Genomic DNA, 25,196 nt, shown 5'->3' with positions numbered 1-25,196 from the left:
CCTGCTTTAAAATCAAAGTGGGTTACAGTAAAAACATTCATAATATCAAAACATATACAAAACAAAAACACTAGCAATCTTATAAAATCAAGAATCTTAGTCACTACAGACCTAATAGGGAAAACTGACAAAGAATCAAACTTATCCATCAATAAATGCATTCACAAAATAAAAACTTTTAAAAAGCCTCTTAAATTGTTGATAATCAGAGCAAAGTCTTAAATAACCTGGAAGAAGATTCCACAAATTCCCCCCAGCAATTGAAAAAGTACAATTCCATGTTTCTGAGAGATGACGTGGAGGGGCATAATCGAACGGGGGTGACCATCTCTGAGGGCGCCCATCACTAAGGACGTCCCAGCGAAGGGGCAGGGAAACCCGTATTACTGAAACAAGATGGGCATCCATCTTTCATTTCGATAATTTGGTCGGGGACGCCCAAATCTCAACATTTAGGTCGACCTTAGAGATGGTCGTCCCTGGTTTTCGGCCATAATGGAAACCGAGGACGCCCATCTCAAAAACGACCAAATCCAAGTCATTTGGTCATGGGAGGAGCCAGCATTCATAGTGCACTGTTCCCCCTGACATGCCAGGACACCAACCGGGCACCCTAGGGGGCCTGCAGTGGACTAACTGATGCACTAACCGAACGGAAAAAGCCCTTCCCTTATCGATCCCTTAGCGATTCAGAAAGGAACGGGCATGCATGAAGGAAATTGCATGCAAATGAGCAGCTCACTGTTAGCTCACTTGCACACGATTTCCTTCCTAAGGAGGGGAAGCCAGTGCAGAACAGCCAAGTATTATGCGTGGCTGCTCTGCGCATGCCAAAGACGGCTTCATACATGCAAACAAGCTGCGTGTATAATAGCTGTCTACAACCTTAAATAAATTGCCATCTACAACCTTAGAAAAATGCAAGTCCAGGTGAAAACGTCCAAGTGCTCGTCAGGGACGTCTTTTTTTTTTTTTTTTTTAGATTATGGGTGAAGGACATCCTTCACTATGCCTCTGTCCCTGCAATGGCAATGGCAGTTGAGGACGTCCAAAATGTGATGTTTCTGTGAGAAGGACGTCCATGCCTGGATGTTTCTGTGAGAAGGATGTCCATACCTGCTATGCCTCCAACACCCCCTTTATTTATTTGGATTTTGGATCACAAGTAGCAGCAGTGGGATTTGAACTGGCCACCTCTGGATTGCAAGACCAGTGCTCTAAACACTAGGCCACTCCTCCACTCCACGCCTTTGAAATTTGGCTGTCCCTGTGGGGGGGGGAGGCAGTTCAGGACGTCCAAAATGTTTGAAAGAAGGACGTCCACGCCTTTGCTATGCCTCCGCTGACTCACACATACCTCCCCTGACTCACACATACCTCCCCTCCCAGGGACCTGTATACTGCTGCGATGGACCTGAGTATGACATTTCAGGCTGGCCAAAAAAGTTTTTTTTCAGGGTGGGAGGGGGTTAGTCACCACTGGGGGAGTCAGGGGAGGTCATCCCAGATTCCCTCCGGTGGTCATCTGGTCAGTTCGCGCACCTTTTTGAGGCTTGGTCGTGAAAAAAAATGGACCAAGTAAAGGCCAGATGCTCGTCAGGGACGCCCTTCTTTTTTCCATTATCGGCCGAGGACGCCCATCTCTTAAGCATGCCCTTGTTTCGCCTTCGGTACGCTGCCGACATGCCCCCGGGAACTATGGTCATCCCCGCGATGGAAAGCAGTTGATGATGCCCAAAATCGGCTTTCGATTATGCCGATTTGGGCGGCCCTGAGAGAAGGACGCCCATCTCCCGATTTATGTCAGAAGATGGGCACCCTTCTCTTTCAAAAATGCCCCTGATTGACACACAAAGCTGTTTCATTGACTCAGAGCATAGATTTCGTTGTGGTTTATGCATAACCGTGGAGTCCATAAAATATTGCAGAACAATGCCATATATACGTTGGTGGATCAAAGTCAATATTTTATATTGCACATAAAACTTTACTAGTAACCAGTGCAAACATTTCACTCAACATGTAATTAAACTCTGGAGTTCGTTTTCGTTGCCAGAGAATGTAGTAAAAGCAGTTAGCTTAGCGGGTTTAAAAAAGGTTTGGCTAGCTTCCTAAAAGAAAAGTCCATAAGCCATTATTAAAATGGACTTGGGGAAAATCCACTGCTTATTTCTAGGATAAGCAGCATAAAATGTATTGTACTGTTTTGGGATCTTGCCAGGTACTTGTAACCTGGATTGGCCACTGTTGGAAACAGGATGCTGGGCTTGATGGAACTTTGGTCTGGCCCATTATGGCAATACTTATGTACATATGCTCGAATCTGTTGTTCCCATAAGTAAATGAGCTGCTGCATTCTGCACAATCTATAGAGCTTGTATCCTAGCTGAAGTCAAACCCAAATAAAAGGGAATTACAATTGTGATAATACCAAGCTCTGCAGAATTGTATGAAAGTTGCTCGCTGGTATCATACCCTTTAGCTTACTTATCACACGTAACTGAAAAAAAGCAGTGCAGATTGATCTATCTGTGTTTGCATACTTAATTCATAATTCAGCATCGCATCTAAGTTCCAAAGAACAGGTTATAATATACCTGCTGGTCTATGCAGGTAACAACCTTCTGTGCCCTTGTTGGGGATTGTACCTGCCACACCGTGCAGGTTACATCCCATTATACCCTTGTTTGGGGTTGTACCTGCCACACTATGCAGGTTATGTTTAAATACCTCCATGGCATTAATGTACGGGAGGTGAGCCTTTTTCAAATGAAGGAAAACTCTGGAACAAGAGGGCATAGGATGAAGTTAAGAGGTTATAGCCTCAGAAGGTAATCTGAGGAAATACTTTTTCATGGAAAGGGTGGTGGACGCATGGAATAGCCTACCGATGGAGTTGGTGGAGACAAGGACAATGTCCGAATTCAAGAAAGGATTGGGACAGGCTCGTGGGATCTTAAAGGGAAAGGAGGAGATAGTGGTTGCTGAGGATGGTCAGATTGGATGGGCCATTTGGCCTTTATCTGCCATCATGTTTCTATGTTACAACCCACTATGCCCTTGTTTGGGCTTGTATCTGCCACACTGTGCAGGTAACAACCCTCTGTACCCTTGTTGGGGGTTGTACCTGCCACACCGTGCAGGTTACAACCCACTATGCCCTTGTTTGGGGTTGTAACTGCCACATCATGCAGGTTACAACCCACTATGCCCTTGTTTGGGGTTGTACCTGCCACACCCTGCAGGTTACAACCCTTTGTTCCCTTGTGTGGGGTTATACCTGCCGCTGTATGCAGGTTGCACCTCTCTTGCACTTGCTTGGGGTTGTTTATGCTTCACCATGCAGGTTACACCCCTCATTGCCTTGTTTGAAATGTAAAGGTCATTTAAGTTTTGCTTTGATTCCATCCTCTGTGTTTATCCAACACCTTTTCAAATTCCATCACTGTTTCTGTAACCACTACCTCCTTTAGGAGTGTGTTCCAGGCATCCACTTGCCTTTTCATGAAATGTGCATGGTTTAGTTGTCCTGAAAATCAGACCTGTTTCTTGACCCTCAAGATCCTGAGTTATGCACCCCTGGTGTAGCATGACATACAGTATTGGGCAAAATGGACTTTAGCAAGGGAGGCTGAGACCCCGCGCAGCTGTCCGTCTTTCTCACTGCCAAATTGAGGGGGTCTTTTACTAGGCCGTGGAAGCATTTTTAACTTGCGGTAGAAATCAGCTGGCAGTAAACGCCAAGATGCTCATAGAAATATAATGGGCGTCTCAGCATTTACTGCCAGCTGATTTCTACTGTGAGCTAAAAACGTTACTGCAGCTTAGTAAAAGACCCCCTGAAATTGTAGCCACAGTGAGTGGTAAAAGTTCACCCCCTATAATAGTGTTCTCAACCCAGTCCTCATGGCGCATCTAGGCAGTCAGTGTTTCAGACAATCCACAATGAATATGCATAACAGAGATTTGCATGCACTACTTCTTTTGAATATAAATCTATCTAATGCATATTCCTTGTGGATATTCTAAAAACCCGACTGGCTGAATGTGCCCCGAGGACTGAATTGATAAGCAGTGCCCTATAAATCTAAGTCCCTTGGTTTTCAACTTACTGCCCTAACCATTAGGCTACTCCTCAACTCTGAGTCATTATTTTTCAAATCTTAGAGCAGTTCTCAGGTAAGTGTCCATGTTGGGATCAGCTTCACAAACCACATTACATGGAATATGAGGAACCAGCACTGTGTGATGTAGTTTGGAATTTTATAGCCAAAATAGGCCTTACAGGCATGAGATCATTTGTCCCATAGTACCATGTCTGCTCCAATATTGTTTGGAAAAATTTTAAACTTTTTCAATTGGCTGTTTCTGTTCATCATGCCTGGTTTGGAAATAGTAGAAGAGTGAAGGCTGATGCAGTCCAGGGGAATCCCGATTTTGACTAGTGACTGCATTACACTGGGGCCTGTGTACTGCAGTCCAACTTGAAATGCTGTGAGGTTTTTTTTTAATGTAACAGAGTAACATAGTAAATGACTGTAGATAAAGACTAGTACTACCCTAAACAAAGGCGTAGAGGGTTATAACCTGCCTAATAAGGTGGCTAGAGTTTTACCTGCAATTCTGAGCAGGTTATATTTCTCTACTTGTTTGAAGTGTGAAGATCATTTTAAGTTTTGCTTCGATTCCATCCTCTTATATAATTCAAAAATTAGAACACAGAAAAGCTTAGAGCAGAGAAAAGAACATCATGGATCATAGACACACAATCCAGCTCTGACCTCAGTCCTTCACCCATCTGTCCTCTCATGGGGGCAAAAAAAAGTTTTCAACCCTTTTCTAAATGCTATCAAATCATAAGGTCCTGTCAATTCGGCTGGTAATTTATTCCAGGATTCCAGTCCCACAACCCAAGGAGGACAATTGTATAAAGGGGTGCCCAGGGCCACCAGGAGACACAGCCGGACCCAGGGCAGGACTAACCAACCAACCCCCCCCCCCCTCGGACCACCATGCTGCGCTCACCCCGCTGCCCCCACCACTCTGGCTGCTCCCCACATTTGGGCCTGCCCCCTTATCTTCCTGTGTCTGACTGCTCCTCCCTCGGTCTGTCATCTCCTTCTCTATGCCGGGACCCAGATGATTGCATTAACGCGATAACCCGGGTCACCCAGGTTATCATATAAGTACAGTCTTCTGAGTCCTGGCACACAGGAGCAGGAAAGAGAAAGATCCTGAAGTAGGCAGGCAGGAAGAAACTTGTTGGCACCAGGCTCCCCTTGGAGTCCAGACCCAGGGAATTTTGCTCCCCCCTGCCTCCACCCTCCTTGGTTGGTGGGCCTGAGGGTGCCTAAACTATAAAATAAATTGTCTGTTGAATACTTGTGTAATAGGCACATCCATGTTTAGGTGTGAGCACTTATGCCAGCCATGGAGCTGGTGTAAATTAGAGAATGACACGGGGACAGAGTTTGTCCCCATGGGTTCTGTCTCCGTCCCCGCCCCTCCATGCAGGTTCTATCCCCATCCCTGCTCCATCCCCATGGGCTCTGTCCTCATCTGCAGAAGCCTCAAACAATTATGATTTTGTATTTAAATCATTTTATTAAAGTATAAAAAGGAACAATATGCTGTGCAACTATTGTGTATAAATTACAAATAGAAAGCAATAATAACAGCGAGCAGCTATAATAACCCTCCTCACCACCAGCCTCTACCCTTCCAACCCCAATAATAGCTGATTTTTACTACCCCAAGGAATCCTAATCCACCCTGTTAAAATGTCCAGGGGTACAAAATACAATCCATTCTGTATGCCCTAGATATATGCCCTATGAAACACTGTTATGATTTTTTAATCTGTGGATGAATAAGAAGTCATCAGCAATCTCAGGATTCAGTCTAGCTCTCCTGTCTTCCACAGTCCTTCCTGCAATAGAAGATGTCTTCTTAGAAGATGTGCTGGTAGCAGGATGTACAAGATCCCCCATGCAAATTTTGCTAGTTGTGGCCAGCATATTTGTTTGTTCTTCCAAAAAATCTAAATATCGTTGCCTGCATCAGTCAAACATAAATAACAGTCCAGTTCATTAACAGGCTTCAAAGTAAAAAAATGACATAGGGACAAAGTTTGTCCCCGACCTCATGGGCTCTGGCCCCATCCCTGTCCTATCCCCGTAGGCTCTGTCCCTGCCCCATCCCCGTGGGATCTGTCCCCGTCTTGTCCCAGCAAACTCTGTCCCCATCCCCGCGGTTACTGCGGATCCCTGTCCCTGTGTCATTCTCTAGTGTAAATACTTACAGTAGTTCTAGCATGAAGAGATACACACGTACGTTACAGAATTTTACGGGTTGATATTCAAGGCAATTTAACAGGCCAGAAACGGCTGCTGGCACTTAAATTTCCTGTTCAGGGGTAACCTCTAATTTTCAGCAGCACTTAACCAGTTAGTGCTGCTGAAAATAACTAGTTAGTGCTGAACTGAAAACTGGCTATTTTGGGACATTTTTGGGGGCGGAGTCAGCACTGGTCAGTTAAGTACCAGTATTCAGCACTTAACCAGTCAGGTTAACCGCATAAACAGGACCACATAAAAGTCAATCCTATCTTTATCTGGTTACCCATAGCTGGTTAAGTGCTGAATATCGCTCTTAACCTGCTATGCATTAGCCAGCTCTGCAAACCCAGAAATTCAATGCCAGTACTCAGACATGGCTCAACATTGAATTTCCAGGTTTAATGCCAGCGGCATCAGCAAATTACTAATCGCCACTGGCTGAATACTGGACCTCTACAGTATATGCTGTGCCCAAATGCCACCCATGTGAAGCCCTACCTGCTAAATACACACTATCAAAGATATACACGTATGTACACAATATCGCACAGCCAATCTGTTCACATACATGCTTAAATGACTGGATTGCTGGCATTTACACACTTCCTTGCTGCCTAAATTTACAGGGCTTCCTATAGAAGTACCTCCAAAACACTTTCACCCTCCAAAATTATTTTCAAGAAATCTGTACATTGGGGATCTCCAAATAATTTTCCTGCATTGAGCACAATGGTATCCAAGGTAGATAACCTAGTATTCACTCTTTTAAGTAAGATGGCCTCGATCTTTTATCGCTTTAAATGTTAGCACCATCAATTTGGACCCACCTCTTTCCTTACCATAACGCCAATGGAGATTATTTTTAATAGTAGACATGCACTTTCATCCTTCCTAGCACCAATCATTGCGCTTGCAGCAAAATTTTGAACTATCTGAAGCTTCTGATAAAATTTGGCAGACATTACAGTAGTCAGTACTCACGGCTAACCCATTCACCACTCTACCAAGGGCTTTCCCTCCCAAATATGGCAGCAGTTGGCAAATCAGCTTCAACTTAAAAATGCATTCATCACAACCGTAGAAATTTGGTACCGACAGATCTCCTCTTTTTTAATCACAACCCCCAAATGACATGAGAACAAGGTTTCAATAGTGGGACAGCAACTTTGGAATGAATGTGTTCTGAGATACAATCGTAACAAAAAATGATTGTTGGTTAAAGTTGCGCAACAGAATAAGGATTAAGACAGATTTCTTATTTTTGGCTCACACCTTTTCAATGGTAGCCCAAGCTGAGTTAAATTCATGTATAGTGGATATTTTCCGGTCTCCAGAGGGCTCACAACCTAAATGTGTACCTGAGGCAATGGAGGGTTAAGTGACTTGCCCAAGATCACAAGGAGCATCAATGGGATTTGAACCCTGACTTCCCTGGTTCCCAATCCACTTCCTTCTTAGAGGACAGTTCTGTAACAAGGTACCTAGTTATAGGCTATTCTACAAAGGAAAGTATGACCATAAGCATAGCCATACTGAGTCAGACCAATGGTTCATCTAGCCCAGTATCCTGCTTCCAACAGTGGCCAATCCAGGTCACAAGTACCTGGCAGAAACCCAAATAGCAATCTTCCATGCTACCAATCCCAGGGCAAGCAGTGGCTTCCCCATTTCCATCTCAATAACAGACTATGGATTTTTCCTCCAGGAACTTGTCCAAACCTCTTTTAAACCCAGATACACTAACCGCCGTTACCACATCCTCTGGCAACAAGTTACAGAGCTTAACTACTCATTGAGTGAAAAAATATTTCCTTCGATTTTGTTTTAAAAGTTTTTCTATGTAACTTCATTGAGTGTCCCCTTGTACTCTTTGAAAAAGTAAAAAAAAAATCGATTCACTTCTTCTTCTTCTACACCACTCAGGATTTTGTAGACCTCAATCATATTTCCCCTCAGCAGTCTATTTTCCAAGCTGAAGAGCCCTAACCTGTTTAGCCTTTCATTATCTGAGAGGAGTTCCATCCCCTTTATTGTTTTGGTCACTTTTCCAGTGTCAAATCTCAGTTTTCTATCCAAAATTCTTGAATAAATTGTTTTTGTTCAAGCTACTTCTTTTGTCGAGAAATCCTTTGCCCTTCACCCATGTCAATCTGGTTTCTGACCACTTTAGCACTGAAACTGCCCTTACAGCCCTCTTTAGTGAAATTCACTGTTATCTTGACAAGCACCTTATAGTCCTCGCTATTTCACTAAACTTCTCTGCTGCTTTTGATCTTGTGAATCATGATCTACTTCTTTCCCACCTCTCTTCCCTGGGCATGTCTGACCTAGCTTGGTTCTCTTTTTCTCTGTTGGGTCACATTGTTTCAGGTCTCAACTTTTGTTCAATCTCTTCCTTAGCCCTCTTGCTACACATACAATCTTTCAGTGTCTCATGTCATTTTTATGCTGACGATATTCTATTAATCTGGCCCACAAATCCTTTCTCTCCTTCTGTCACCCCCTCCAGAAATATCTGAATGCAGTTTCAGTTTGGCTCATGGACCACATGTTAATACTCAATAAGTAGAAAACATTTGCCTGCTGGTTCACAGAAGGTCGTGCTGTTCCTAGCTCCCCATTAACTCTTTCCAACACTTTTATTACACCTGTTGACATGTTCTGTTATCTTGGAGTAATTTTAGATTCTCACTTGTCTTTCTCTGCCCACATTTCTCAGATCTGTAAAACAGGTTTCTTTGTTCTCAGACAGTTATGTTCTATGTGGTGATATTTGAGCATGACTCTTTCCATGCCCTTATCTTGTCACTTCTCACTACCCGACTCGACTACTGCAATATAATTGACTTAATAGATCTTCCAGCCAGAAACAGAATCATTTCATCATGTACTTATCTGAACCTTCACTATCCAAGCTGCATTGGACTCAGATACAAATCAACCTATGGATCAAATTTTTCTTACTTAGGTACACAAATGTGGAAATCATTACCAATGAGTGTGAAAGCGACACACGACCATCAAACCTTCAAGCGAACTTTAAAGACCTATCTGTTTTGCAGGGCCTACTCTATTGATTCTACTTAAATGCCGTATATTTTATTTCTTATTTCCTTGTCCCTCATTGTACCCATTGATCCCTACCTTATCTGATCCTTTTTTCTAATTATATTTATAACCCACCGTACTTGGCGTCCACCATTACGGTATTTTGTAGGCTACATTGAGCCTGCTAATGTGTGGGGAAATGCAGGATACAAATGTTACAAACAAATAAATAAATGAATAAATATTGTTAGAGGGGGAAATATAAAATGGATGTAATAATTTTGTGATCTTGACTGAAGGCCATAAGAAACAAATAGCTTCCCAGCATGTGTTCCATTTTGTATTTCAATGAGAGTTTTAAATTAAAATTGTAAAACAAAGTTCACTGCAAAGCAGATACTGTGTGTGTACGTGTTTTCACTGACTACTTTGTAGATTCACTAGGAGGCTGAGTGCTTATCCTCTCTCTCTCTCTCTCTCTCTCCAACATCGTAGACTAACCCCAGCAATAAAATGGTGAACAGCAGCAGCACAGTATCTAAAACGCACATCAAGAAGTTTACTTTCATCTGCATGGCCCTGTCCTTAACGGTAAGAAGATGTGTTGTCGTGTAAGTAAGAATCCACTGCTCGGTGTGAAAAGTGAAAACAAGAAAAATACAGCCAGTTTGTGGCCTAGTTTCTTGAGTGTTACCACAGGAAAATAAATGCCCATTTTGTTTGTTTTGTGCTACCAGGGTGGGTCTGTGTGTAGTTTGGAACCAAGTTTTGTCTTTCTCTTCACCTGGGAGCTGTGTATAACACCCACAGAGTGCCTGCTATTCAGGTAGCACAGTGGTAGTCAGACAGATCTGGGACCTGGGACTCCAGTTAAGTTTTCTGTCATGTAAGTCATTGAGGGGCCCTTTTACTAAGCTGTGTAGGCGCCTACGCATGCCCAGCGTGCGCCAAATTGGAGTTACCACCTGGTTACCATGTGGCCCTTGCGGTAATTTCAATTTTTGCATGCATCCACTATGCACGTCTGAAAAATATTTTTTATTTTCTGATGCGTGGCAACTACATGCGTCAAGTGGAATTTGACGCACATAGACCATTACCGCCCGGTTACCGCGTAAGACCTTACCGCTAGGTCAATGGCTTGCAATAAGGTCTCAGACCCAAAATGGACGGGCGACAATTTTCATTTTGCCACATGTTCATTTCGGCAAAAAATTTAAAAAGGCATTTTTTGTAGGTGTGCTAAAACATAATTCTGCGTACACCCAAAACACGTGTCTACCCTACCACAGGCCATTTTTCCATGTACCTTAGTAAAAGGACGCCTGAGTGACCTCAAGCATGTTATGTAAGGGTAGCAGACAGCCTATGATGGAGAGAAACCATTGCTATTATTAAACATTTCTATTGCACTACTAGACATCGGCAGCACTATAGAGATTCTCAAGTCCCTGTTCTGTGGAGCTCACAATCTAGTTAACAAATAACATCTAATAATCATTTCATTTATTAAAAACTTATGTACCACTTATTTGGCTAAAATTCATTCAAAGTGGTTTACAAAATATTAAAAAACTAGTAAAAAAAAAAGACCCGTTTCTGACACAAATGAAACGGGCGCTAGCAAGGTTTTCCTCTGAGTGTGTATGTTTGAGAGAGTGTGTGTGAGAGTGACTGTGTGTGTGAGAGAGAGTGAATGTGCGATTGTGTGTGTGTGAGAAAGAGAGAGTGAGTCTGTGTGCGAGTGTGTCTGTGAGAATGAGAGTGTGTGCAAGTGCGTATGTGAGACAGTGTGAGAGAGAGAGTGTGTGTTTCACACAGATACAGTGTGCGAGAGAGAGAGTGTGTGTGAGACACAGACTCTCTGTGAGACTGAGTGTATGAGACCAAGAGAGTGTGTGAGTGACTGTGTGACACATAGAGAGTGAATGTGATACAGTGTGAGACATAGAGTGTGTGAGAGTGAGAGAGAGAAAGACATTGACTGTGAGAGAGAGAGTGTGTGTGTGTGACAGAGATACCCCCCCCCCCTCTCTAGTGTCAGGCCCCCAAGCCCCCCCCCCCCCCTCTCTCTGATATCTGAGCGTTACTGTGCAGGACACTGAGCTCTGGCTGTGCTTCAAGGAACTGACCAATCCTATTTAATAGAATGCACCTACAACATTCTGAAGCCAAGAAACCTCATGTGGTTGGTCACTTCTGCTTGTGACGAACCCAGAAGTACGTGATATCAATTCAGGAGATGGATACAGAGAGCAGGAATGCCTCAGCCATGCAGTCAGCTTCAGAATGTTGGAGGTGCGTTTTATTATATAGGATGTAAACTCATCCACTAACAAAAATGTCCTAACACATCCATAACCCATACACTCAACAAACATGCAGTTATACCCAACTTGGCCATACTAAAAACATCCCTAGACTGTCTAAATGGGATCCTCTCTCAACTGCTGCCCTCCTTACTCCTTTACATAGAAACCTAGAAAACTCCTTTACATAGAAACCTAGAAAATGTCTGTTTACTTATTTATTTCCACCATTCATGATGTATTGTAAGCCACATTGAGCCTGCAAAGAGGTGGGAAAATGTGGGATACAAATGCAATAAATAAATAAATAAGCATAGTGGGTGTCATGTGATGGAGTTGCAATGTAGGCTTACATCATCAGTCATCAGCTGATGATGGAAGCTGTTACTTTTGCTGTGCATGCATGATGCTGGATACTCCTGACTGCTGTAAATTACAGTGGCCTTATGACAGAACGTAGAGAAGTGACATGCTCTCAGCACTACTACCTGGATGCCACTGATGAGTGATATATGCGATGGGGGCAGACATTACACCTGCTAGCCCCCCATATGAACTCTGCTCCCCCCCCCAAAAAAAAAAATGCATTCTGGCTACACCACAGCTGAAAACCATCAAATCTTGCAGTTGTCTCATCTTCTGCAGAAGTTTATCCTACAGCAGTGGGATCTTAATACAGAATGTTTGAGCTCTTTTAGGATCCAGCTTTGAAGTTTGTAAGGAGAGTGTATTTAACAGACCTACATTTTTTTATCTCAGACTATATATTCCGCCCGATATTTAAAACCATTTAACCGGCCAGGAACGGCTCCTGGCCAGCTAAATGGCACTTAACTGGCTATATGGCAATATTCAGTGGGAGACAGCTGGTTATCTCCCGCTGAATATTGCTGGTTAGCACTTAGTGGATAGCCAGTTATGTTGCGCGATATAATCTGCTATCCGCCGATATTCAGCTCATCACCGGCTAAGTTTGGTGGCCAAAATAGCAGGTATATCTTTGGCTGGTTTTACTTTAACCAGCCAGCACTGAATATTGGCTTGGCCGGTTAAATTTAAACCAGCCAAAATACACCCGGATATTCAATGCTGGTCAGCGCCACGGTCTGAATATTCGGCCTGTTGACTATATATGTCAGGCGTCATCTCAAGATACAAAAGTCCTGTCCGTGTCATATTTTAAAGGCTCAGACCAAGGAAGTGGGGTCACATGGAAACTCCCTAATTCTAGAACGTTGTGCATGTAATTTAATGTAATAATGAGCCAGTAATTGGTGTTAATGAAGACTAACAGGCTATAATTGTTAGTAGTTATGCACGTAACTGCCCTTAGTTGGTATTTTTTAGGCTGTGTACTCAGGTTCCAGAGTATGCAACTTCAATGGGTGCGTGGACCTTGAAAGGGGGGGGGGGCATATCAGGCAGTTACACACATGGGTTTCAGAACACAAGCATTTACACTCCTAACTGCTTTCAGTAAGGTGCGAGCATTTATGCCAGCCGTTAAGATAGCATAAGTGCTTGTGACTAAATTTAGATACATAAATTCAGACTTACGCTAGTATTCTATAATGCCGGAGAATGTAGTAACAGCAGTTGATGTATCTGGGGTTAAAAAGGACAAGTTCCTGGAGGAAAGGTCCATAGTCTGTTATTGAGATGGACATTGGGAAGCCATTGCTTGCCCCGGGATTGGTAGCATGAAATGTTACTACTAATTGGGTTTCTGCTAGGTACTTGTGACCTGGATTGGCCACTGTTGGAAGTAGGATACTGGGCTAGATGGACCATTGGTCTGACCCAGTATGGCTATTATTTATTTATTTATTAGGATTTATTTACCGCCTTTTTGAAGGAATCCACTCAAGACCATGTACAGTAAGAATATAGTATACTACTTACAATGTCAACACAATATGTAATAGAACATTTTAATTGATAGTGAAGGTATTCTTACGTTCTTATGGCAGTTGTGTGCTCAACTGCTGTTACAGAATTTGCACTTAGCACTCATCATTCCAGTGCCTAACTTTAGACAATCTGTAGAGAATTACCCCCAAAGTCAGTTACAGCCTGTTATTGTTTACATTCTTAGCTCTGCTTTGGATTATGTTAATGATACATTTCCAAGAATATGCTTTAGAAGAACACGATCAACAATCGCTGAAAGCTAGATCAGGCATCATAACACCTTTTATTTTGGATTAGCACTCAAACTTGTTGACAAGGAAAGCCAAGAGTAGCATTTGTTGAACATTACCAGGTGACTAACAAATTAATTGAAAGATCATGCAACGCCACAGGCAGTGAGTTTTGAACACCTGTTCAGAATTTCTTCATGCTTATAATACAGTCACTAATCACTGAGCCACATTTCTTCCCTTTTAGAACAACTTACATAATGTGCAGTCACACCCTCAAAACTATGCAAGCACATAGATCAAAAGGCACAACCATGTGTTCTTGGAAAGCCACAGATCAGTTAACAGGGATGAAAACAACATACACTGTAGGCATTTAGTTATTTTTTAGTGAGACTGGAAATAGTTTGTAGTTTCTTACTAAAATTTACTATACTGCCCAAGCTGACTTGCAGATCTGGGCAGTTTACAATATATAAACAAACCAAAATTAAGGGCTTCTTTTAGAAAGCCTCGCTACTGATTCCTATTCAGTTCCTATGGGCTTCCTCTCATTTGCCACGCTGGAATCGCTAGCACAGCTTTGTAAAAGAAGCCCTAAGAGAGGTTAAAAGGAACTACAATTTGTGTGTGGGACAGACTATGGGGCTCATTTTCAAAGCTTTTAAACTTACAAAGTTCCATAGGTTACTATGCAACTTTGTAAGTCTAAGTGCTTTGACAATACACATCATAATATGGCACTTAGCAGTAAAAACAAACTAACCAGCAAACAAAGAAAGAGGATCAAGGGAAGGGGAGGAATTTTATTTGAAAAATAATCAATTATGAAAGCAAACTGTGTAGATTATCAGTTAAGTGAATGTATAGATAGATATGTGCTTCATTTTAAGTATAGATGCTTTACTTTCTAAGTGGCTAATAATAGGGAGGTAAATTTTCTTCTTCATAATTCTGAATACGGAAAAACTAGCAGCAGTCACAGAAAATGATGAAGGATAAAGACCATTTGGCCAGCCTATCAGGGATGCTGGATTTCAGGCCTCAGGTGCCACAGATAGGCCAGACTTTCAGGATATCCCTAAGAAATATGCATCTACTTTCAAATGAGTATCAAAATATTATACTAGTTACAGTGATGTAATATCTACCTTAAGTAACTACTCCACAAGTTTTTTCAATATATCAAACATTTTTATTCTTACTACACTTTATTATTTTCTTACACAGATTTAAAATACTACAAAATACCTCAACAATCACTCACTTATGCCTTTCATACTCATACATTCAAGTGGCCTGATCTCCCAGATCTACTTTTTGTTCTATGCACCATCATCACTTTTTTTACCAAATTGCAAATACCGTTTCCTCTATTATTTTCCTTACATCACAGCATATTTTACAGTATCCTATTTATATTATCGTTTCATGCAATGTTCAACTGCGTAGTGTGTAAGATCTCTAAATACAGAAAAGTTCAAATTTAACTCTGATAAACAATGTCCTGCATTGTATTCATAGGTGGTAATAAACTTATCTGGCATAAATGTCTTTCAGTTCTTGTTGTGTTGTATAAGGCGATCTGTCTTTCTCTCATTCAAAAATGTCTACAACGTATCTTTGTACACTTTTTCCACAACCTTTTGAATCTCTCCTTTTGTTTCTTAATCTTGCAATTCCCAGCGTTTGGTTAATCTCACCAAGGCCCTACACAAATTTGTGTTTCGCAAATAGCGTCATCAGGGGCATCAACTATAAATAAAACAGAAGGCAATGGAGAAATGTAATAGCACTCCCAATTTTCCATTTAATAAAAACACTTACTTATCACTTACATGCTTAACATACCTTACAAACTTATAAATGAATAATTCTACGGCTTCTGTCAGGATGGAACACATGCCGGTTAGTCAGGACAATGGTGCCCGACTCCTCTCCAAACGCCGACCAATTGGCGCAAACCAATTTCTCGCCAAACCTATGTGGATCCAAGCTAATTTAAATTCCTGCCCTCTCTACTTCCTTATTTAGTCCCATAGGGGTCACTGTCCCCCACTGATAAATCATCCATTGTTCAATCCGCATCATTTTCTGTAGAACATTACCTCCCTTATACAGATCTAACTGTCTCAATACTAAAAATTTTACATCTGCCAGATTATGATTTTCTGTAATGCAGTGTTCTACTAACGGAGTTTCTACCTTCTGCAGTCTTATGTTGCTAAGATGTTGAGGAAGTCTGTGCTTCACTTTTTTTTTTTACTGTTTGTCCTATATAGAATAAGCCACAAGGACATCTTATGGCATAAATTACAAATGAGAATTCACAGTCTGTTCTTGATTTCAAATGAAACCTCCTAGGGCACTTTTGATTAGGGATATCTATAGACTGAGTTTCAATTGCATGAGAACAGTATTTGCAGCCCCTACATCTATAATGACCCACCTGTTTCAAATTTCGTGTTACCTTCTATTGTTTTAATTTTTCTCCCAGGTTTTGTCCACTTCGATAAGTAAATCAGGGGAACTCCCTAAATACTGGATGAATACCTAACATCAGCCAGTGTTTGCAAATTATTTGTGTTACTTGCTTAGTATATGGAACATAAGGCAAAATGCATGACATTCTCAATTCTCCTGTATCATTGCCCTTATGAAACACCATTATCGTTGTGTATTAAAAGCCTTATGAGTCACCTTAGCAGGATACCCACATTGTTTGAACCTCTGTTTCATCTGTAAAGCCTGTTGTACATAGTCCTCTTTCTGTGAACAAATTCTACGTATGCATAAAAATTGGCCAACAGGAATTCCATTCGTTAATGGAACAGGGTGATGACTGGTGTAATGTAGTGTGTTTCTATCTGTGGGCTTGCGGAACACTTTAGTTATAAACTCTCCCTCTCTATACTGTATCAATACACCCAAGAATTCTACCTCATTACCTCCTATATAGGAAAAGAACTGAATGTTAACGTCACACTTATTTAGGTATTGTAAAAATTCTTCTAGCTGTTGTATATCTCCATCCTAAATAAGCAGTACATCGTCTATGTACCTTTTCCATAAGTAAATATGTGGCATAAACTTACTTCCATACACATGTTTAGTTTCAAACCTGGCCATATATAAACATGCCACCGTGGCTCCCATGGCTACTTCCTTGGTTTGTAAATAGTACTCTTGTTCGAACTCAAAATAATTATTTGTTATTACTTTCCTAGCAATCTGATTCAAAAACTCATTTAAACTCATGGAATACTCCATCTCATTTAACTGATTTTCAATGACATTTAATGCTGCCTTCTGAGGAATGTTAGTATATAACGCTGTTACGTCAAGCGTTACTAATTTTACATCCCTAATGGTCTCCCTGTGCAATAAAAATAACATGTAATAAATGAGTAGAGTCTGTAATGTATGAACTGATTTTCGGTATTGCTGTATTCAAATGGAAGTCTAAGTATTGTGATAGAGGCTCCATCAGTGAACCCCTACCATTAACTATAGGTCACCCGGGGGGGGGGGGGGGTAGTGATATTTTTATAGATCTTTTGTACAAAATATATTTTGGGAACATTAGGGAATTGTCTGAACAAATATTTAAATTCTTTATTGTTAATGATATAAGTACATAAGTACCAAAGGTCCAACAAGCCCAGCATCCTGTTTCCTGGTCACAAATACCTGGCAATATCCCCAAAAAGTACATAACATTTTATACTACTTAGCCCAGAAATAGTGGATTTTCTCCAAGTCCATTTAATAATCATCTATGGATGATCATATCTCCCATCAGCCGCCTTTTCTCCAAGCTGAAGAGCCCTAGCCGCTGTAGCCTTTCCTCATAGGGAAGTCGTCCCATCCCCTTTATCATTTTTGTTGCCCATCTCTGCACCTTTTCTAATTCCACTATATCTTTTTTGAGATGTGGCGACCAGAATTGAACACAATATTTGAGGTGTGGTCACACCATGGAGCGATACAAAGGCATTATAACATCCTCATTTTTGTTTTCCATTCCTTTCCTAATGATACCTAACATTCTATTTGCTTTCTTAGCCGCAGCAGCACACTGAGCAGAAGGTTTCAACGTACCATCAATGACGACACCTAGATCCCTTTCTTGGTCCGTGACTCCTAACGTGGAACTTTGCATGACGTAGCTATAATTCGGGTTCCTCTTTCCCACATGCATCACTTTGCACTTGCTCACATTAAAAGTCATCTGCCATTTAGACTTCCAGTCTCGTAAGGTCCTTTTTGTAATTTTTCACAATCCTCCCGCGATTTAACCACTTTGAATAACTTTGTGTCATCAACAAATTTAATTACCTCACTAGCTACTCCCATCTCTAGGTCATTTATAAATATGTTAAAAAGCAGCGGTCCCAGCACAGACCCCTGGGGAACCCCACTAACTACTCTTCTCCATTGAGAATTTAATCCTACTATCTGTTTTCTATCTTTTAACCAGTTTTTAATCCACAATAGAACACTACCTGCTATCCCATGACTCTCCAATTTCCTCTGTACTTTGTCAAACGCCTTCTGAATATCAACCGGCTCCCCTTTATCCACGTTTGTTCACCCCTTCAAAGAAATGTAGTAGATTGGTGAGGCAAGATTTCCCTTCATTAAATCCATGTTGACTTTGTCTCATTAATCCATGCTTTTGAATATGCTCTATAATTTTGTTCTTAATAATAGTCTCTACCATTTTGCCCGGCACCAACGTCAGACTCACCGGTCTATAATTTCCCGGATCTCCTCTGGAACCTTTTTTTAAATATTGGTGTTACATTGGCCACCTTCCAATCTTCCAGTACCACGCTCGAGTTTAAGGATAAATTACAAATTTCTAACAATAGCTCCGCAAGCTCATTTTTCAGTTCTGTCAGTACTCTGGGATGAATACCATCCGGTCCAGGAGATTTGCTACTCTTCAGTTTGTAGAACTGCCGCATTACACTGATACCCTTTTGGCAAGCGTCCTTCAATAATGAATGTATACACTGTTGGTACTCTGCAGTAGGATCACTTTGTAAAATCTGATAAAATGATCCATCCATACATTCAAGAGATCAGTCCATTTGAATATATGAGTATGAAAGGCATAAGTGAGTGATTGTTGAGGTATTTTGTAGTATTTTAAATTTGTGTAAGGAAATAATAAAGTGTAGTAAGAATAAAAATGTTTAATATACAGTGGGGGAAATAAGTATTTGATCCCTTGCTGATTTTGTAAGTTTGCCCACTGACAAAGACATGAGCAGCCCATAATTGAAGGGTAGGTTATTGGTAACAGTGAGAGATAGCACATCACAAATTAAATCCGGAAAATCACATTGTGGAAAGTATATGAATTTATTTGCATTCTGCAGAGGGAAATAAGTATTTGATCCCCCACCAACCAGTAAGAGATCTGGCCCCTACAGACCAGGTAGATGCTCCAAATCAACTCGTTACCTGCATGACAGACAGCTGTCGGCAATGGTCACCTGTATGAAAGACACCTGTCCACAGACTCAGTGAATCAGTCAGACTCTAACCTCTACAAAATGGCCAAGAGCAAGGAGCTGTCTAAGGATGTCAGGGACAAGATCATACACCTGCACAAGGCTGGAATGGGCTACAAAACCATCAGTAAGACGCTGGGCGAGAAGGAGACAACTGTTGGTGCCATAGTAAGAAAATGGAAGAAGTACAAAATGACTGTCAATCGACAAAGATCTGGGGCTCCACGCAAAATCTCACCTCGTGGGGTATCCTTGATCATGAGGAAGGTTAGAAATCAGCCTACAACTACAAGGGGGGAACTTGTCAATGATCTCAAGGCAGCTGGGACCACTGTCACCACGAAAACCATTGGTAACACATTACGACATAACGGATTGCAATCCTGCAGTGCCCGCAAGGTCCCCCTGCTCCGGAAGGCACATGTGACGGCCCGTCTGAAGTTTGCCAGTGAACACCTGGATGATGCCGAGAGTGATTGGGAGAAGGTGCTGTGGTCAGATGAGACAAAAATTGAGCTCTTTGGCATGAACTCAACTCGCCGTGTTTGGAGGAAGAGAAATGCTGCCTATGACCCAAAGAACACCGTCCCCACTGTCAAGCATGGAGGCGGAAATGTTATGTTTTGGGGGTGTTTCTCTGCTAAGGGCACAGGACTACTTCACCGCATCAATGGGAGAATGGATGGGGCCATGTACCGTACAATTCTGAGTGACAACCTCCTTCCCTCCGCCAGGGCCTTAAAAATGGGTCGTGGCTGGGTCTTCCAGCACGACAATGACCCAAAACATACAGCCAAGGCAACAAAGGAGTGGCTCAGGAAGAAGCACATTAGGGTCATGGAGTGGCCTAGCCAGTCACCAGACCTTAATCCCATTGAAAACTTATGGAGGGAGCTGAAGCTGCGAGTTGCCAAGCGACAGCCCAGAACTCTTAATGATTTAGAGATGATCTGCAAAGAGGAGTGGACCAAAATTCCTCCTGACATGTGTGCAAACCTCATCATCAACTACAGAAGACGTCTGACCGCTGTGCTTGCCAACAAGGGTTTTGCCACCAAGTATTAGGTCTTGTTTGCCAGAGGGATCAAATACTTATTTCCCTCTGCAGAATGCAAATAAATTCATATACTTTCCACAATGTGATTTTCCGGATTTAATTTGTGATGTGCTATCTCTCACTGTTACCAATAACCTACCCTTCAATTATGGGCTGCTCATGTCTTTGTCAGTGGGCAAACTTACAAAATCAGCAGGGGATCAAATACTTATTTCCCCCACTGTATTTAAAAAACTTGTGGAGTAGTTACTTAAGGTAGATAAGAAATATGCCTGAGATCTGCATGGATACTGCCTCCATATTGTATGCAAATCTATCTCAATCATATTCATTAGGAATATCCTGGAAATCTGGCCTGTTTATGGCATTCAAGGCCTGAACTCTTGCATCTCTGGCCTATCCAGTTGGTGCATCTGTGCCAGTTACGAAACTCTACAGTTGCTTCCTGTCACGTAGAGATCTTCTGTGCTTGTCCCATGCTTTTCTCCTCTCCACCACCTCTACTGGGAGACTATTCCATGCATCCATCACCCTTTCCAAGTTTATCCACTGTTATACCACAGAAGTTTTTAAGTGTCTCTATCATCCCTCTTCCGCATTTCTTCCAAAATATACATATTAAGATCTTGAAGCCTGTTTCCATTCATAGGGCGCAATAAGTTAGGCACAAAAATTGCATATAACAGTAGGTAAGCACCAAAATGGCAGTTTGGCACAAAAGTGAACTTAAGCACTATTCTATAACTGGATGCCTGAATATTGTTGCAGGTGAAGCCTGCTATTGAAAGCTTTGTGAAATATAACGAACAATCTGCAACTATCTCATCATCTCTTCCACCCTTTTGCAGCACATGGAAGTCAAATGGGCTTCTCGTCACATCACATCTCCTTGAGTTTGGATTTGAGATGTAATTACTCATCTTTCCACATCTCTACTCAAAGTGGGTTACAAGTTCAAGTAGACAGTTTATTTCCCTGTCCAAGTTGGACTCAAAGTCTAAATTATTATTATTATTATTATTATTATTATTATTTATTGCATTTGTATCCCACATTCCCCCACCTATTTGCAGGCTCAATGTAGCTTACATAGATTTGATAACATTGCATTAACAGGATATCGGATACAATTAGTAATGTGTAGCGATTAAGGAAGGGGTGAGGGAGGAAGGAAGGGAGTTTTTAGGGTAATTATGGAAAGTGTGCGTTCATAGTTGAGTGGACTTAGTGAGGTTATAGGTTCTCATTGTAGGCTTGTTGAAGAAGAATGTTTTCGGAGATTTTCGGAAGATAGATGTTTCTCTGATTGCTTTCAGGTCTGTAGGTAATGCATTCCATATCTGCGTGCTCTTGTAAGAGAAGGTAATGGCGTGCATCATCTTCTATTTAAGTCCTTTGCAGCTGGGGTAGTGCAGGTTGAGAAATTTACGGGATGAACTTGTGGCATTTCTGGGAAATAAGTCTTCGAGGTTTAGCATGTAGATTGGGGCGTCTGCATGAATGATTTGTACAATCGTGCAGATCTTGAACGCAATGCGTTCCTTGAATGGAAGCCAGTGAAGTTTCTCACTTAGGGGTTTTGCGCTTTCATATTTGGTTTTTCCAAATATGAGTCTGGCGGCTGTATTCTGGGCAGTTTGGAGTTTTTTGATTGTCTGTTCTTTGCACCTGGCGTATAGTGCATTGCAGTAGTCCAGATGGCTTATTACCATTGACTGTACCAGGGTACGGAAGATGTATCTCGGGAAGAAAGGTTTTACTCTTTTAAGTTTCCACATGGTGTAGAACATCTTTTTCGTCGTGTTTTTCACGTGGGTATCAAGAGTGAGGTTTCGGTCAATGGTGAATCCAAGAATTTTCAAGTTTTGTGAGACCGGAAGAGAACAGTATGGTGTGATTATGGCATTAAAGTTTTTTGTGTTATGTTGTGAGGTGAGTACAAGACATTGTGTTTTTTCTGCGTTAAGTTTTAATTGGAATGCATCTGCCCAGGTGTGCATTATTTGGAGGCTTTAGTTGATCTCGTTGGCGATTTCAATTAGATCTTGTTTGAATGGGATGTAGATTGTGACGTCATCTGCATAAATGTAGGGGTTGAGGTTTTGATTGGCTAATAGTTTGGCTAGAGGTATCATCATTAGGTTAAACAATGTTGGTGAGAGAGGGGATCCCTGGGGGCTCCACATTCAGGTTTCCATGGTGGTGATCTGTCCGCATTCGTTGTTACTTGGTATGATCTTGTGGTCAAGAATCCTTTGAACCATTTGAGAACTGTGCCTCCTACTCCGAAGTATTCTAGTATATGTATTAGTATTTCATGGTTGACCATGTCAAAGACAAATTGTACCTGAGGCAGGGGCCCAGGGGTGAGCTGGGGGGGGAAGCATGTATTTGTTCTCCTCCCCCCCCCTCCCCCCCCCCCGACAATAAAAATCTTACGTTTGCTGGCAGGATGCCAAAGCTTTGCCAGCCAAAGAGATCACTGCCCAAGCCAACCCCGCCTCATTGTGTTAGATGTATGCCGCCAACTTCTTTGCTCCTGAAGCAGCACAAGGGAGAGGAGGGCGGCTCAGGCAGCGGATCTCTTTGGCTCATAGGACTTTGGTATCCCCGCCAGCCATTGAACAGATGCTGAAGTTCTAGAGGGGGCCTGAGCCCAAAGGAGAGCCCCCCCCCCCATACCCCTGTGGCTGTACCACTGACCTGAGGCAGTGGAGGGTAAAGTGGGAGAAACAGGATTTGAACCTTGGCTTCCCCACTTTTCAGCCTGCTGCTCTCACCAGTAGGCTACTGCTCCAATGCTGTTTGAAGTTTGTCATTTCATTTTTTCATTCATTTTTGGATTTTGTCTTGTCTTTGTTCAGAATCAATAATATCACTGAGATGCTTGTACTTGGGTCATAGATATTTGTTGAGGAGATTCAGGCTTCTCAGGGACCATCCTCTGTCCCAATTTTTCTCAGAGCATATCTAATTTTTAAGTACTCATTTTTCAATAGGAGGCCATTTTGTCCTTCATTGCCACATCACAACAAAAAAAAGTAGCATATGATATCTTGGATGGTGAGGGTACTGGGACAAAACATTCAAGACACTATTCACTGTTTCCCAAATCTGGACAGTCAAGCCATAACAGGATTCTATATGAGAGTTCTGCAGGCCGAAAGGAAATTATCAGGCAAGGTTGTAAGCAACGACAACTTTATCCTTCTGATTGAGCTTATTCTGGCTATAAACGTGCAGGAACTGGCTCACACATGAAGCAGATTTTCTAGCTGCTAGTAATGTGCCTTAATGTCTGTAATTTCCATACTTCTGTGACATTTAGGCCTGCAAAGTGTATTTATACTAATGTGGGGCCCCCTGTTATGCCAAAAAATATATATACTATTAAGAGATTTAAACATAGAGAGAGAGTTTTTGCACGGATTATGTTAAAAGAAATACAGTAGCTCGGGAAGGATGCCAATTTTGAGCAGATGTATTCACCCCACCCAAGTGATGCACAGATCTATCTAGTCCATTGATGCTTTTGGGTTCTAGTTAATACCAGAGTGTAGTTCCCTTGAACAGAATGTGTAGGTCCCAAGATAATCATACACCTGGGTAGGTAAACCTTGTTTCAGATATCTTAAGCCTACTAAGGCAATGTGGTGGTCTAAATTGAGTCCTTATAGGGAATATTTATAATTTATTGATATTTACTTGGTAACATGAGGGCATTCCATATTCTCTGAGTGTCTGCATCAGTAGTGATAAAGTCTGGGTAACTGAGCAAGAAATGCTAGTTCAAAGAGATTAGTCCTCAAAATGCTTTTATTGATCAAATATAAAAACCACCCATTATGGCCATGTATAGTAAAATCTGCATCATGGGTGTGAGCAGTGATTTAGATATGGGTGGACACAGGCACACTCATTGGTTCAGGCCCATTCTGTCTGGCCCCCAAAACAATTCAGTGGTGGCTGCCTCACTCCCCTCTCTCTCTCTCTCTCTCTCTCCCTCCTCCATTCCCGGATTTGGCATTTGCCCCCCACCCACAGCCAGGCAACACCCCCTCTCTGCTTTACTTCAGCACTTTTGCCAGCGGCAGTCCAGCAAGCTTCCCTCTGCAACATCCCGCCCTTGCTGGCATCACTTCCTGTTTCCTCTGGCAGGACGTGACAGAGAAAACCTGTGGGGCCGGTGCAGGTAGCGGATATGCTGAGGTCAAGTGAGGAGACAGGGTTCAGAGAGGGGGGGGAGTTGCTGGGCCACGGGCGAGGGGGCAAATGCCAGATGCGGGGGCAGAGGAGAGGGAGAGAGATGCATGATGGGGGATGGGGGAAGTTTTTGAAAGGCCCACCATCTTAACTCTGGGCCTACCCAGAATGACAGGTCTGTCTATTCCCCTGGGTGTGAAACTGTAAAAACATAATAATAAAATACATTCAAGCATATACATATGGATCAGCATTTTAGAAAGGATATGTGGAGGGGGATTCAGGACATATGAATTCCCATATTTTACAAGAAGCTCTGCAAATGTAAACCTATTGCAAAATTGCAGCAGAGCTGTGCATTCCAACCCCTCCATGTCCAGAGGAAACAGCAATTTGTGAAAGCTGGACATGGGGGTGGGGGGAGAACGTACCTCACTGCTCCTTCTGCAAAGCCGAAGGGAGGGAGGGGGGACCCTGGAGGGGGAGGGAAAGGAGAGAGAGAGAGAGGGGAGGGAAGGGGGCCTGGAACTCGAAGGGAGGGAAGGGGCCTGGACCTGGGAGGAAGGGAGGGGGGCCTG

The 25,196-nt window shown here is 42.2% G+C and overlaps 1 protein-coding gene across 1 annotated transcript in view; it reads left to right on the top strand.

Annotated features, from left to right (window-relative positions):
* ANKH (ANKH inorganic pyrophosphate transport regulator) overlaps nucleotides 1–25,196 on the top strand; it is a 250,501-nt gene that overhangs the window by 189,099 nt on the left and 36,206 nt on the right. The window contains exon 8 of the mRNA XM_030209995.1: nucleotides 9,882–9,977. Coding sequence (XP_030065855.1) covers nucleotides 9,882–9,977 — 96 coding nt within the window. The remainder of the gene's footprint in view (nucleotides 1–9,881; nucleotides 9,978–25,196) is intronic.

Source organism: Microcaecilia unicolor, chromosome 1, assembly GCF_901765095.1.
Source record: "Microcaecilia unicolor chromosome 1, aMicUni1.1, whole genome shotgun sequence".
NCBI classification, from domain to species: Eukaryota; Metazoa; Chordata; class Amphibia; order Gymnophiona; family Siphonopidae; genus Microcaecilia; species Microcaecilia unicolor.
The sequence above is the reverse complement of the archived record's forward strand: the minus strand, read 5'-3'. Positions and strand labels throughout refer to the sequence as shown.